The 16,208-nt window shown below is 47.2% G+C and overlaps 1 protein-coding gene across 2 annotated transcripts in view; it reads left to right on the top strand.

Moving 5' to 3' along the window:
* ZBTB46 (zinc finger and BTB domain containing 46) overlaps positions 1 to 16,208 on the top strand; it is a 288,923-nt gene that overhangs the window by 249,817 nt on the left and 22,898 nt on the right. For both annotated transcript variants that reach the window (XM_086932760.1, XM_086932761.1), the window contains exon 6: positions 2,574 to 2,749. In XM_086932760.1, coding sequence (XP_086788886.1) covers positions 2,574 to 2,749 — 176 coding nt within the window. The remainder of the gene's footprint in view (positions 1 to 2,573; positions 2,750 to 16,208) is intronic.

Genomic DNA, 16,208 nt, shown 5'->3' with positions numbered 1-16,208 from the left:
GATCTCGGTGTGCTTCCAGCTCTCCGGGGAAGGTCGCTGTTTCGAAGGAGATGTTGATGGCTTTCCGGAGATGGGGTGCGATGGTGGCACTGGCTGTGTTGAAGATGTGGTGTGGGCATGGGTCTGAAGGAGATCCAGAGTGGATGGTGTTCATGATTTTGATGGTGTAGTTGTCGCTAATGTTGGTCAAGGAGAGCAGGGGATTGGTGCGGATAGTGGCTGTGGGGACGAAGGTCTCAGTGGTTGACGGGGTGGTCATGACGTTGAGGCTGTTGTGGATGTCTGCGATCTTGCGATGGAAAAAATGGCAAGGAGTCCCACAGGTCTTTCGAAGGTGGGATGTTGTTAGTGTTGGAGAATTCCTTTACACTGTTGAAGAGCTTTTTGCTGTTGTGTGCGTTGTCATCTAGGCGGTCTTTGAAGGCGGCCCTTTTGGCGGATCTGATGAGGTGATGGTGTCTGCGGGTACCGTTCTTGTGGGCTGCGTAGTTACCCGTTGTCGGTTCACGGTGCCATTTCTTCTCTAGTTTTCTGCATGTTTTCTAGGAGACCTGGAGGTCCTCGTTGAACCAGTTGGCTTTCTTGCTGGTGTGTCTGTTGGAGGGTTTCTTGATCGGGGCGAGGGTGTTGGCGCAGTCGTCGTTCCACTGTCTGAGGTTGCGGGGTCGGGGTCGGTGGGTGGGCTCTAGGCGAGTGTTGTGGTTAGTTGGTCCTCTGTGACTTTGCAATAGGAAAAATACAATTATAGCAAACATTCAATTAATAGATGCCATATCTCTCAGACAACAAACATTTAAACATAATGGAAAAAACGACATTAATGGTATTTCTATAAATATAGCAACACAAATTATTTTGATATAAACATTTTATTTTATATTGATTTTTGGATCAGACATTATTTCTTAAATATTTTCATTTTATATTTAATTAAATTGTTAAATATACATGCATAGAGATTAAACAACAAAGTACATAAATAAGAAAAAGAGACAAACAAAAATTACAACATGTCACACTGGACCAGTCTATATTCTATTGTGGTAGGCAAAGCGGTTGGATTTCACAGCGGTTGGATTTCACTACTGTGACTTTGCTCCAGCAACGGCGGGGAATCTGTTGGGTGCGGTGGTGAGTGGTAGGCTTCCGGAAGGTTAAGTGAATGCAGCGATCGTCTGTCCAGTGGAGTTCAGTGGTGTGGCTGAAGGAGACGTGAGAGCTTGCTGAGAAGATGGGGTCAATTTTGTGGCCTGCGGAGTGGGTGGGTGTTGTGACATGCTGCCTGAGCCCGAGGTTGTCGATCAGGGTGGTAGAGTTGCTGCTGTTGTTCTCGAGGTGGAAGTTCAGGTCCCTGAGGAGGATGCAGTCTGTGAAGGCGGGGGCGTGTGAGCTGACGAAGTCTGCGATGTAGTCACTGAACTGTGGCCGGGGGGTCGGTAGATGAGGGTACCTCTGAGGGTGGTGTTGGGATCGGTATGGATCTGGAAGTGCAGGTGTTCGGCGGTGCTGAGGGTGTCGTCTGTGTTGGTCAAGACTCTGAGAGTGTTCCTGTGGACGATGGCGATTCCTCCTCCTGTTCCATAGGTGCGGTCCCTGCTGGTGATCTTGTAGCCGTCCGGGATGGCTATGGGCGATGTTTGGTGCAGAGGAGGGGTTCAGCCAGGTCTCCGTCAGGAAGGCAACGTCTGAGGAAGTTGAGTTGAGTAGGTCCCAGAGTTCAATGGCGTGTTTGCAGGCGGAGCAGGTGTTGAGAAGAATGCATCTGAGGTGGTTGCGTTCTTTCCTGGTGGGAGGTTTGGCAGGACGGGTGCTGGTGAGACTGCAGTTCCAGTAGGAGAAGGGTCCTTGGGTGCGCTTCGGGGCTGCCAGGAAACAGGTGTGTGATTGTCTAGTGTTGAGTGCGTGGAGGGTGCTGACATCGTAGCGGAGATGGGTGTTGTGGCTTGTGGCATTCGCGGGGGCCAGGGGTTCTGGCACTGGGAGCGGTCCAGGCGCGGACGGGCGCAGACTGGCGCAGACTGGCTTGCCTTAGGCGCAGCAGTCGCCATTTGAAGGGGGAGGGGGGGGAAATCAGCTGGGAGGTGAGGCGGGAGGGTTCAGGGAAGCGGCGATAGCGGTGGGAAAATACTAGGAGGAGCAGAAGGGAAACCAGGAAAAGAAAAGTACAGTGGCAGATAGGGGGTTAGAATAAAATAATCAGAACAGAAGCAAATAGCAAAAACAGAGGGCAGGCAGGATCGACCCCTGCACAGGAGTACTGGCTGGGCGCGAGGCAGCGCAGAGCACCACTAAGCTGCTGGGAAGATGATGGGGGGGGGGGGGTGCCTAGAGGAGCTGAATACTTTGCCAAGATGGGTCTGCCTACTTCTGCCAGGGGTTCAAGTCTCGAGGGTGTGGCCTGTGAGGCTGTTCCCGTACAGCTATGAACCTTCTAACGGGTAAACAGCAGAGTTATGCTGAAGTGGCTGCCTGCAGGGACTGCTGTCATCACTTCCCTGTATGCAGTTGTTATATGTGCATGTGCTCAAGTTAATGCAGCCTCGTTGACCTGTTTCTCCTGCTTTATTTTTCAGTGAACGAGTTCACGGTGATCCGGAAGAAGTTCAGGTGCCCGTACTGCAGCTTCTCGGCCATGCACCAGTGTATCCTGAAGCGGCACATGCGCTCTCACACAGGCGAGAGGCCCTACCCCTGCGAGATCTGTGGCAAGAAGTTCACGCGGCGCGAGCACATGAAGCGGCACACCCTGGTAAGCCTGTGTGCGCCCCTGTAATACAGACAGAAGTGGGCGAGCCAAGGCAACAAAATAGCAGAGTCCCTGAGCTAAGGGTCTGCCTATGCTCTTAAACCTCAGCTCCTAAAGCCCTTGCACGACCCAAGCCCTGAAAATGTTTGCTTTGCAATTATACAGCAAACCAAGCGTAAAATATGATAAAGCCTCTTCAAAATTCAAAAAAGTGTATTTCTTTAACATGTGGAAGCTTTGACATTACACTATAGCACTGCACTGAGAAGTGATCGTTTTTAAACATAAACCATTACTGAACTTAGTGGGAAGGCTGCCGTCATGTAAACTCTGTACGTGGCCCAAATTATTATAGAGCACCTTAGTCTATTAAATCTAACACAGTAGGTTTTTGTACAACTGGTAGTCTGAACTCGCCGATTTGAACGTGCTTTCATACGGCATAATGAAGAAAAGGCGTTTTGGTGAAACAAAGTATTTGCCTAACCTCTCACAACTTAAGCAGGGAATCTGCGTTTTACCCAGGTTTTCTGGCTGCAGTTTGTACAAATCAGCCACTGAATGGGTATCTATTTGCCTTTCATTTTTTTTATATTACCACTTCGTTTTTACCTCTTAGTGCACTTTTTATATAGAACAAACTCGACCCAAAGGAACAAGAGAGCATTACCTGAGCACCAGTTACATCGTATTCATTTTTATAGGCACAGAGATGAAGTGATTTGCCCAGAATCACAGAATTTTGAGCCAATGTCGAGACTCAAACCTTGTTTCCTCAGTCTCTAAGTTGGAAGCTCTAGCCATAAGGCCACATCGTGGTTAGAGGGAGGATGGCAGGCAGAAGCCTCTTGAAAGCTCAGCTCGACGTTCCAACAGGACCTCGAGCTGAGCCAGAGCCAAGTTTCAGGCTCAAGCCTGGCTCGACCTTTCAATTACTTACCCATCCCTAAATACTGACTGCAGTGCTTCCCTGACCCAGGATGGGCAAGGGGTGGGTTTGCGCAGGCCGCCCTTTCACTTTAAGCCACAAATGTTGAAATGCAGCTGTTGTGCCATCCAACCTAGAGCCAGACACCACAAGTCAGCAGCAAACCTACAAGAAACCTTTTGGACCTGGTCTGGAAAGTAAAGTCAGCACATTTGGAACCTTTGTGTGAAAATATAGGTGCACTTGTCACCTCACGAGTAGTGGCATTGCTAGAGGGCCAGATGGGACCCATCCCCCATCTCGGTTTGTTGCGACCCCAGCTCTATTTGTTCCAACCCTCACCCCACTTGGACCCTAGCTGTTGAATGTGCTAAGAGGCAACACAGAAAACAGACTTCCCATTACCACACACATGTTTGACCATTTACCTTTCACTGCAGAGCAGTAATTCAGGTAATGTATGAGCCTACATGTTTCCTTTAAACCTTGACCCTCTATGTAAGTGTGTATATATGTGTATTGATCCAGATATAGATATATATAATCCGATTTTAAACATATATGGCTATATACACACGCATATTAACACACGCTTCACAATTGCCCTTTGTAGGTGGATCCAACACTTTTATCTGTGGCCCAGTGTGTCCCCCCTCCCAGAAGCACTTCTAGTGACACCACAGATCACATGTATACATCTGGTCTGCTTGGTTATCATGCAGTCGTAGGTAGAAGTGGGTGAGCCAGCTAATTAATGGGGAGACCTGAACCAAAGCCAAGGGTCTGAGTTGGTTGCAAGAGATTGTACCTGAGCAAATCCATAAAAATATTTGGTATGTAAACCATTCAACAGACCTAGTATAAAAATATAGTGAAGTCTCTTCAAAATTCAAAACATTTTCTTTAACATGCGAACATGTTAAATTTAGTACATCTGATTATATTGCTGTTTTGAGAGGCATTAATTAAAAGTGATAATTGTTAAAGATTAATCTAGAAACATCCATGCCCCCCCCCCCCCCCCCCCCCCCCCCACCACCACAATGCCATCCGTGAACCAAGAGGCAAGTAAATTGTCATGTGCACTCTAAATGTGACCTACATACCTATTGTACATGGAACAAGATTAGTCTCTTTTAACGCCTTAACCACGGCGGCAATTCCGCCGCCGTGTGGATGTTCTAAAAGGTGGGCGGGCCGTGACGGCCAACGGTCGTTCGCAGCACCAGGGAGGGACTGCTCCTGTTGGCCGAAGGGAGCACGGAACGGGTTAATCAAACACGAGAGGATTTTGTACAGCGCACATCCTGAACTCCAGTATTTTAAGGTGGTCTCATATGTAGTAATGAAGAAAAAGGAGGCAGGCTGAAATAAAATATTTGCCCAAAATCACATAGTTTGGTAAACTGGGATTGGTCTCCGGTTTTTTGGTTGCACATTCTGCAGTTAAGCCACTAGATGGGTGTATCCATCGCTTAATTTGAGCCAGTGGTTTCAGGTGCTCTGCACTGGCACTTAATTAACACCGGCACTTATGACAGACAACTACATGGTTGTGCTGTCTAATTTTGAAACGAGCACAACAGCAGTTGTTTAATAATTTAATCTACAATAAAAATGACAAATACCTGCCTCCCACCAAGCAATTTTTACTGCTTTATGGGCCTGGAATAGTCTGAGTTGTCATACTTACAGGAGTGTAGTGGTTAGTACTTGTACTGTCATTGCCAATGCTGGCTGGGGGCAATGGGTGGTGCATTGTGCAGTGGCGTCCTGCTGAGGGCCTTTGCACTTATTTTTTTTCTCTTCAAATTAAGGACTGGGTTTACCTTTCTTGTACCTGTTTCACATCAAAGGTTAATGTTTTGTCTTTAATTTTGGTGCATGAGATTAGAGCTTGGATAGCAGTTAAAGGCCACATGAAAGCTCAACTTGTCAAAGCCAGCGTCTGGCCTTGGCTCATGCCCTTCAGTGGGTCGTCTGCCTCTAGTCGCAGCCCTGGGTAACATTTTCTGTGCCCATGTGGAGTTCAGACCTGCTTTGTGGTGGCAAAGCTGGGCAAGATGTGTGGGAGCAGATATGTTTAGAGGTTAAAGTCAGGCATACAGGGAAGACCATTATAAGTGGACATAACAAGATTGCGCATGGACATAATTGCAAGGTAAGCTGGAGGCCTCACCCTACTAAGGAAGAAAGCGGTAAGTTAAGAATTAATATTCTGTTGCCTGGCAGTGTCCATTTCCAATGTAGTTTGAAATTTTACGTAAGGTAAATAGTTAAGCATAAAGACCAATAAACTCTTTTTCCAGTAAGACTATAAATCATACAATTTCATTGACAACGAAGTGTCCTGAGAACTTTTAGTCCACCTTGACAATGCCCATGTACTACACTGCATATTTGTACTATACAACCACTAATTAGCTGATATTATTCATATTTATATTTATAGTTAAGGTTTTTTGTTACCCCAAGGCTTTCACAAAGGTCAGTACCCTAAAACAGCGGTTCTTAACATTTTGAGTTTTGTGTACTCCCCTATAAATCATTATTTAAATCTTAGGACCATCCCACGAGTCGTAATTGGAAGCTGGGGACCCCACCTCTAAGCAATTTCTATGATTTGAACCTCGAAACAATACACAAAAATAAGTCTACACTAAACAGATGCTCAAATAGTGAAATATTTGGTTTAATTCACAATGAAATATAGAAAAAGATTTCTCAACTTCAATTTTTGTTTACTTTATTAATTTTAATGCATTCATTTTAATCTTATTTGATTTTGCAACAGTCGCAGCACCCTGAGTAGGCCTTGTGCCCCACCCAAAAAGTCCGTGAACCACTGCCATAAAACATTTTGAACTTGGGTTACAAGAAAAAATGCATTAACCCCTAATTCAAGTGTTAAAAGACATCTAGATGTGATGAATGCCAAATTATCGAAGTTAAACATACTGAGCTACAAGATTATCAGCTGCAGAATGTTGAGATGCAGTTATGGTTAGGTCAAAGTTTACATTTAATAGGCATTTTTTTTTCTTGTACCAGTAGACTATTCAGCATGGAATTTTTATTTAAAAAATTCATCGCCCTTGGATTCATCACAGGCTTCATTCAGATTGTCAAGAGTAACCCTGGGCGTAGGACTACGCTACGTTAACGGAGCGTGCATAGTTTGCGGTACTACGCACAACGTAAATTGCACGTAGCACAGTGATCAAAGTCAAGTTGGCAAAATCAACCTCCCGGCGAGACTTTTTCCTCGTTCGCGATCAGCAACATCAAGTTGCCGATCGCAAGCATGTATAATAAACCTCCCGGCGAGATTCTGAACGCGGGGAGGTCAGGTTTCTCATTACGAGTGGTCGCGTATGCTCGCGACCGTTCGCGATGAGAAAATACCAGTCCACGTTAAGAAAGCTGCTGCTCGAGTACAAATCTACTCGAGCGGCAGAAAACGACCGCTTGCACAGTGCAAGATGCCATTTGCAATGATTGAACAGTGCCGGGTGCTTGCCCGCACTGTGCAATCAGTGCGAACAGCATTTCCCTACCGTAGTTAGTGCGAAGTGCACTTCGTGTAGCTACGCGTAGGGCTACTACACAAACTACGCCCAGAGTTAGTCAAGAGGCAAAAAAAAATACTCTGGAGGGTGCCGAAAGTAACTTCTTAAACGTCATAGGATTATTTGCTCATTGATACAGAAAAGATGGCTGAATGCAATTATACCAAACTATAGACCTAAAAGTAGAGCTTTACTCAAGGAAGTGTCTTTTCTTGGCTTGGTTTAAATCTGTACCAACACAAAAAGATGGACGGAACACATAACATTGTTGAATATTCACCCAGTCACAGATCTGAGTTAAATCCATTGTTTTTTGGCTCACCATGCCACCCCAGTTTGGACGCTGCCAAATGCAAATCATTTTTTACCCTGCTCCCCATGGGAACAGTCCAGCCCAAACTGCCAGGCCAGGTCCTTTGTGGATGGGGAAAACTAGCATTCTAGGACTGGTTGCCGGGTATCTCCCCTCATCAGCCAGTCTAGCTTGAATCCAGTGTCCTAGCGAGCGTGGGGACCCATGTCTGGTCATACCCTTCCTTCTTAGGGCAACTATAGCAACAAAAAAAGATGGACGGAAGCTGAACATTATCCAACATTCAGCCCCAGGCACAAATCTCGATAAAATCCGTTGCTTATGCTTGCTTGGGATACTGTGTGCCGAATAACCTTTGTTTCACAAATTTTAGGTAGTAGTGTTGAGTGACAATGACATCACGTCTTAAAAAATATAAAATAATAAACCTACACACTTGATTGAATTTGGTGTTGGATTCATTCCCAGTACCCTTGCCCCGAAGCCTTTTGGGTCTGAACTCTGTGCTTGTTAGCTGCACTGCCCTCTAGTTGATACCTGGTTGTTTTCAAGACCAGGGACCCTATAGCTTTGCTGCCCTGGCCCCCTTTCCTAGCAATCTTCGGTTGATACCCTTCATTATTCGCAACAGGATCTCGTTATAGTGATTGTCCCTGTAGAGTAGGAGGAGAAGTGGTGTGCTGCCGTTGGCGCCTCACTCCCAGGTAGGCTCAGTCCTCCTGATTCCTGTTTGCTTTGTTTTCATAACCCCATGGATTTGTCTGCTGGGATCAGTTTTCCTCCTACTACCTTGACAGTTCCCCGGGATGTGCTCTGGGCTAAACATTTCAGACTAATGAGGGAAAGGCTCTGTACGGCTCTCGTTACCTTCACCGTCCTTCTGTACCGAGTAATCTCCTCTTGCTGCAGTCGGAGGGTGCTGTTGGCTGCTCCGGAGATGAGTGAACCGGAGAGAGCAGGAGGGCTGCAATCAATACACATTTGCAACGTTCCATCCAGTGAATTTCCGTGTCCGCTGCAGGGCAGAGATGCTGCAAAGACTGGCGCAGGAAGGAGACGTTGCACATTAATTTGCGATGCTAATGGTGCTCGCGATAGAGGATGCAGTGGGACAGACCTTTAGTGCCCTGGCCCTCATGTCTTCTGTAGTTGTGGATAATTGCAGTCTGCTGCCTGGCTCGGACATGCGGCAGACAAGACGCACTTGGTGGTGACTGTATGGCAGATCTCTTTGGGTTGAGAGCCTTGACGGCTGCATGTACCATTCAGATCTCCATTGAGAGGGAGGACTTCACCCACCACCAGGGCTGGTGGCGCCCGGTGGGACAATCTTTTTTTGACACCCCTGATATGACTTTCTCCTCGGATTCTCTCACTACTACCCCAAAAAAGTGCCCCTCTTCTCCTCATTGATCCTCTCTCAAATACATTTCATTTGTTTTAAAGCGCTGTTTAAAGTCTGGCTTTACTAATCCACTCAGCTATCCACACAAAATACAGATCTCTATCTCTCTCACTCTCTCTCTCTCCGGGTCTCTCCCTCTCTCTGGGTCACACTCTCTCTCTGCCCTGAGCCCGCGCTAAGCAAATTCAGTCACAAGCGCTACGAGGCCTCCGGGTAGTTTAGCGCTATACAAGTGCAATTTTCATTCTTTCATTCATTCTCTCTCTATCTCTCTCTCTGGGTCTCTCTCTCTCTCTCTCTCTCTCTCTCTTGCTCTCGCTCTCTCTCTCGCTCTCTCTCTCGGTCTCTCTCTCTTGCTCTCGCTCTCTCTCTCGGTCTCTCTCGCTCTCTCTCGGTCTCTCTCTGGGTCTCCCTCTCTCGGTCTCTCTCTCTCTGGGTCTCGCTCGCTCTCTCTCGCTCGCTCTCTCTCTCTCGGTCTCTCTCGCTCTCTCTCTAGGTCTCTCATTCCCACGGGGCGAGGTCTCTCAATTTCATTGGCCGAGGTCTGAGATGTCCTGCCTGACCATGCCTGAGGCCGTGAGGTTGGGGCCTCTCATTCCCAGAGGTCGAGGTCTGAGATGTCATGCCTGAGGCCGTGAGGTTGGGGCCTCTCATTCCCAGAGGTCGATGTTTTTCATTTCCACCGGCTGGGGTCCGGCCTCTAAAGTCTCTGCTTCTGCAGCCGAGGTTTGTACACCATCGTAGGGTGCTGTCCTTTTCCGCATCCCTGTTACCCAGGCCTCTAAAGTATTAATGTCGTGGCCTGGCCATTCCCAGGGAGCACACCTGTGCTGTTTTCTATGCTTGGCTTGGGGCTTTATCGCGTCCACAGCCCGACACCTCTGGCGCCCTGTGCGACCAGGCTAGTGTGGCTAGCATTTTAAAGTCAAACACCGTGACATTTCCAAAAAAAATAGAATGACTACAATTTTACTTCAACCAGTGTCCATTTCCAATGTAGTTTGAAATTTTACGTAAGGTAAATAGTTAAGCATAAAGACCAATAAACTCTTTTTCCAGTAAGACTATAAATCATACAATTTCATTGACAACGAAGTGTCCTGAGAACTTTTAGTCCACCTTGACAATGCCCATGTACTACACTGCATATTTGTACTATACAACCACTAATTAGCTGATATTATTCATATTTATATTTATAGTTAAGGTTTTTTGTTACCCCAAGGCTTTCACAAAGGTCAGTACCCTAAAACAGCGGTTCTTAACATTTTGAGTTTTGTGTACTCCCCTATAAATCATTATTTAAATCTTAGGACCATCCCACGAGTCGTAATTGGAAGCTGGGGACCCCACCTCTAAGCAATTTCTATGATTTGAACCTCGAAACAATACACAAAAATAAGTCTACACTAAACAGATGCTCAAATAGTGAAATATTTGGTTTAATTCACAATGAAATATAGAAAAAGATTTCTCAACTTCAATTTTTGTTTACTTTATTAATTTTAATGCATTCATTTTAATCTTATTTGATTTTGCAACAGTCGCAGCACCCTGAGTAGGCCTTGTGCCCCACCCAAAAAGTCCGTGAACCACTGCCATAAAACATTTTGAACTTGGGTTACAAGAAAAAATGCATTAACCCCTAATTCAAGTGTTAAAAGACATCTAGATGTGATGAATGCCAAATTATCGAAGTTAAACATACTGAGCTACAAGATTATCAGCTGCAGAATGTTGAGATGCAGTTATGGTTAGGTCAAAGTTTACATTTAATAGGCATTTTTTTTTCTTGTACCAGTAGACTATTCAGCATGGAATTTTTATTTAAAAAATTCATCGCCCTTGGATTCATCACAGGCTTCATTCAGATTGTCAAGAGTAACCCTGGGCGTAGGACTACGCTACGTTAACGGAGCGTGCATAGTTTGCGGTACTACGCACAACGTAAATTGCACGTAGCACAGTGATCAAAGTCAAGTTGGCAAAATCAACCTCCCGGCGAGACTTTTTCCTCGTTCGCGATCAGCAACATCAAGTTGCCGATCGCAAGCATGTATAATAAACCTCCCGGCGAGATTCTGAACGCGGGGAGGTCAGGTTTCTCATTACGAGTGGTCGCGTATGCTCGCGACCGTTCGCGATGAGAAAATACCAGTCCACGTTAAGAAAGCTGCTGCTCGAGTACAAATCTACTCGAGCGGCAGAAAACGACCGCTTGCACAGTGCAAGATGCCATTTGCAATGATTGAACAGTGCCGGGTGCTTGCCCGCACTGTGCAATCAGTGCGAACAGCATTTCCCTACCGTAGTTAGTGCGAAGTGCACTTCGTGTAGCTACGCGTAGGGCTACTACACAAACTACGCCCAGAGTTAGTCAAGAGGCAAAAAAAAATACTCTGGAGGGTGCCGAAAGTAACTTCTTAAACGTCATAGGATTATTTGCTCATTGATACAGAAAAGATGGCTGAATGCAATTATACCAAACTATAGACCTAAAAGTAGAGCTTTACTCAAGGAAGTGTCTTTTCTTGGCTTGGTTTAAATCTGTACCAACACAAAAAGATGGACGGAACACATAACATTGTTGAATATTCACCCAGTCACAGATCTGAGTTAAATCCATTGTTTTTTTGCTCACCATGCCACCCCAGTTTGGACGCTGCCAAATGCAAATCATTTTTTACCCTGCTCCCCATGGGAACAGTCCAGCCCAAACTGCCAGGCCAGGTCCTTTGTGGATGGGGAAAACTAGCATTCTAGGACTGGTTGCCGGGTATCTCCCCTCATCAGCCAGTCTAGCTTGAATCCAGTGTCCTAGCGAGCGTGGGGACCCATGTCTGGTCATACCCTTCCTTCTTAGGGCAACTATAGCAACAAAAAAAGATGGACGGAAGCTGAACATTATCCAACATTCAGCCCCAGGCACAAATCTCGATAAAATCCGTTGCTTATGCTTGCTTGGGATACTGTGTGCCGAATAACCTTTGTTTCACAAATTTTAGGTAGTAGTGTTGAGTGACAATGACATCACGTCTTAAAAAATATAAAATAATAAACCTACACACTTGATTGAATTTGGTGTTGGATTCATTCCCAGTACCCTTGCCCCGAAGCCTTTTGGGTCTGAACTCTGTGCTTGTTAGCTGCACTGCCCTCTAGTTGATACCTGGTTGTTTTCAAGACCAGGGACCCTATAGCTTTGCTGCCCTGGCCCCCTTTCCTAGCAATCTTCGGTTGATACCCTTCATTATTCGCAACAGGATCTCGTTATAGTGATTGTCCCTGTAGAGTAGGAGGAGAAGTGGTGTGCTGCCGTTGGCGCCTCACTCCCAGGTAGGCTCAGTCCTCCTGATTCCTGTTTGCTTTGTTTTCATAACCCCATGGATTTGTCTGCTGGGATCAGTTTTCCTCCTACTACCTTGACAGTTCCCCGGGATGTGCTCTGGGCTAAACATTTCAGACTAATGAGGGAAAGGCTCTGTACGGCTCTCGTTACCTTCACCGTCCTTCTGTACCGAGTAATCTCCTCTTGCTGCAGTCGGAGGGTGCTGTTGGCTGCTCCGGAGATGAGTGAACCGGAGAGAGCAGGAGGGCTGCAATCAATACACATTTGCAACGTTCCATCCAGTGAATTTCCGTGTCCGCTGCAGGGCAGAGATGCTGCAAAGACTGGCGCAGGAAGGAGACGTTGCACATTAATTTGCGATGCTAATGGTGCTCGCGATAGAGGATGCAGTGGGACAGACCTTTAGTGCCCTGGCCCTCATGTCTTCTGTAGTTGTGGATAATTGCAGTCTGCTGCCTGGCTCGGACATGCGGCAGACAAGACGCACTTGGTGGTGACTGTATGGCAGATCTCTTTGGGTTGAGAGCCTTGACGGCTGCATGTACCATTCAGATCTCCATTGAGAGGGAGGACTTCACCCACCACCAGGGCTGGTGGCGCCCGGTGGGACAATCTTTTTTTGACACCCCTGATATGACTTTCTCCTCGGATTCTCTCACTACTACCCCAAAAAAGTGCCCCTCTTCTCCTCATTGATCCTCTCTCAAATACATTTCATTTGTTTTAAAGCGCTGTTTAAAGTCTGGCTTTACTAATCCACTCAGCTATCCACACAAAATACAGATCTCTATCTCTCTCACTCTCTCTCTCTCCGGGTCTCTCCCTCTCTCTGGGTCACACTCTCTCTCTGCCCTGAGCCCGCGCTAAGCAAATTCAGTCACAAGCGCTACGAGGCCTCCGGGTAGTTTAGCGCTATACAAGTGCAATTTTCATTCTTTCATTCATTCTCTCTCTATCTCTCTCTCTGGGTCTCTCTCTCTCTCTCTCTCTCTCTCTCTTGCTCTCGCTCTCTCTCTCGCTCTCTCTCTCGGTCTCTCTCTCTTGCTCTCGCTCTCTCTCTCGGTCTCTCTCGCTCTCTCTCGGTCTCTCTCTGGGTCTCCCTCTCTCGGTCTCTCTCTCTCTGGGTCTCGCTCGCTCTCTCTCGCTCGCTCTCTCTCTCTCGGTCTCTCTCGCTCTCTCTCTAGGTCTCTCATTCCCACGGGGCGAGGTCTCTCAATTTCATTGGCCGAGGTCTGAGATGTCCTGCCTGACCATGCCTGAGGCCGTGAGGTTGGGGCCTCTCATTCCCAGAGGTCGAGGTCTGAGATGTCATGCCTGAGGCCGTGAGGTTGGGGCCTCTCATTCCCAGAGGTCGATGTTTTTCATTTCCACCGGCTGGGGTCCGGCCTCTAAAGTCTCTGCTTCTGCAGCCGAGGTTTGTACACCATCGTAGGGTGCTGTCCTTTTCCGCATCCCTGTTACCCAGGCCTCTAAAGTATTAATGTCGTGGCCTGGCCATTCCCAGGGAGCACACCTGTGCTGTTTTCTATGCTTGGCTTGGGGCTTTATCGCGTCCACAGCCCGACACCTCTGGCGCCCTGTGCGACCAGGCTAGTGTGGCTAGCATTTTAAAGTCAAACACCGTGACATTTCCAAAAAAAATAGAATGACTACAATTTTACTTCAACCCAGCGCACAGAATGTCAGTGCTCCTTAGCAGAGAATTCCAGAAGAGGACGTTGTACGTACATAAAATGCAATTTTTAAAGCCAGTAGCAGGCCTGTTAATTACATTGCTTTCTTACAACAGATGCTAACTATCGCTGCTTTGCAAAACCTAAAGATGCCTCCCACTGTTTTCAGCCGACCCTCTCTAAAAACCAGGACATGAGCTTAATTTCCTGAAATCTGCCGGGACAGCTGGCCAACAACCGGGACTGTCCGGGTCGCCTGGTCCCCGCAGAGGCCATGCCTCTGAGGCCGGCAGGGCTGAGGCCTTCTCCGTTCCCTCACGTGGAATTCTCCGCAGTTTCTGGTCTGTTTCCGGTAGCCCCAGATCCCGCCCACCCGCAGGGTTCTGCGGTTTCCCTTTCGCAGTCGTCAGTCCACTGCTGACAGTTTGCTCAGTTGCTCTATCTTCGGCATAAAAGCTGTGGTTTGCAGCAGTGACCTACTTGTGCTGTCGGTAAAAGGGCCCTGGCTACTTCTCAGGTAGTCCGGTACTTCCTGTTTACAGCGAATTGCAAACCTGTTATTGTACTGAAATGACATGCCACGAAGCCGCCCCCACCCTGCCAAAGAAATAAAGGGTTAGGGTGACCAGGCGTCCCCGTTTTACCAGGACGGTCCCTGTTTTTAACCTGCTGTCCCAGCAAATTTCAAGAAATTTAGCTTATTTCCCCGTTTTTGGAGAGGGTCGACTGAAAACGGTGGGAGGTGTTTTTTATGTTTTACAAAGCAGGGATAGTTAGCAGTTGTTTCAAGAAAGCAATTTAATTAACAGGTAAGCTACTGGGCTTAAAAATTGCATTTTATGTATGTTCTTACTGCCTATTCTGTAATTCTCTGCTGGGGAGCACTCTCATCGCGTGAAGTAAAATTGTAGTCCTTCTTCTATTTTTGTGAAATGTCCCGGTTTTATACTTTAAAAATCTGGTCACCCTATAAAGGGTGACCTTGATTATTCTATTAACACAGAAAGCCACCGTTTACCTAAAACAGCTGCATTTCTTGCCCCTTCAGTTCTGACATCGCGCTTATACACCATGCAGTCACGACACGATCCACTGGCCTTTGATTTCAGCACTTCCCTCCCAGGACACTTGCATCTCTTTCAAACCCCGCAGCTTTTCCAGACCCCTGTACCACGGCTTCCACGCTTAAAATTGGGGACCTTCTCCTCTTGTGTGCCTGGAGGACGGTATCTGTGCTTTCGGTGCAATTACTGACCGACAATTCTATGGAGGCGGCCACTTCAGGATCCTTGTGTGCGTGTGCCAGTGGCTAAGGCACCGCCTCACAACGCCCTCTGTGCAGATGGCGGTGCAGTGGCTTGGATGGTGTGCTGCCTCTCCGGAGGGGTTGTGTAAAAGTAGACTGTTTACACTTGATATTGAGGCTTCTTCTCCTCTAGGATGCGTTGGAGTTCATTCAGCGACAAGTAGGTCATATTCAGTGAACGTGCAGCATCTTGTGAACCTTTCCTTCATCCCCTGCCCCTTCCTGGGCAGTCCGTCTTCATCAGCCGCGAGGCGCCTGTCTGCCAGGGCCACAGATGCCGTTGTCATGTCTTAGCTTGCCAAAAGGGGGTGTTTCAGTTCAAGGCGGCCAATTAGCCCAAATGACTTAAACTAGAATGATCAAGGGGGCTTATGTTCGCTGTTGCCATGGCTCCAAAGCCCTGCTCCCCGTCCCTTCCCTTCCTGAAGCGTCTGTCTTCTCAAGTGACTGCTTAGCCATCTGGTCCTGCTGCTGCCTGCTCCTTACAAGCCCCAATATTTTCCCCTTTTGGGATCTGCAGGCACATCGGTGCACCGACCCCATGCTCCCTCTTCTGCCCCCTTATGATCTCCCAACCCGCACCCCATCTATTTTTTAATTGCTCCAGAAATCGGAGTACGGATGCTGTAGGAGAAGTCTTTGTTCTGTGAGCTGTCTCCCAGTTTCATTCTTGGATGCGTTTGGACGAGGAATGTTTTCTTACTCTAATATCTTTAATTCTTGTACTGTTGAGCTGCAGATAAAGGCGTTCTGCTATTTGTACACTTCCCATGTTAACTTACCTCTCAGAATATGTTTTCACGTGTGACATCAAGGTCCCTTGATAAGGCGATGGGAGTCACAGCACAGACTACCGAAAGGCCCAACAATGGAGTATTAAAGGCAGGTTATGCACTATCCAGGTGCTAACATGCAATCA

Source organism: Lissotriton vulgaris, chromosome 7 (assembly GCF_964263255.1).
Source record: "Lissotriton vulgaris chromosome 7, aLisVul1.2, whole genome shotgun sequence".
Classification (NCBI taxonomy): Eukaryota; Metazoa; Chordata; class Amphibia; order Caudata; family Salamandridae; genus Lissotriton; species Lissotriton vulgaris.
Note: the sequence above shows the minus strand (reverse complement) of the source record. Positions and strands in the feature narration are given on the sequence as shown.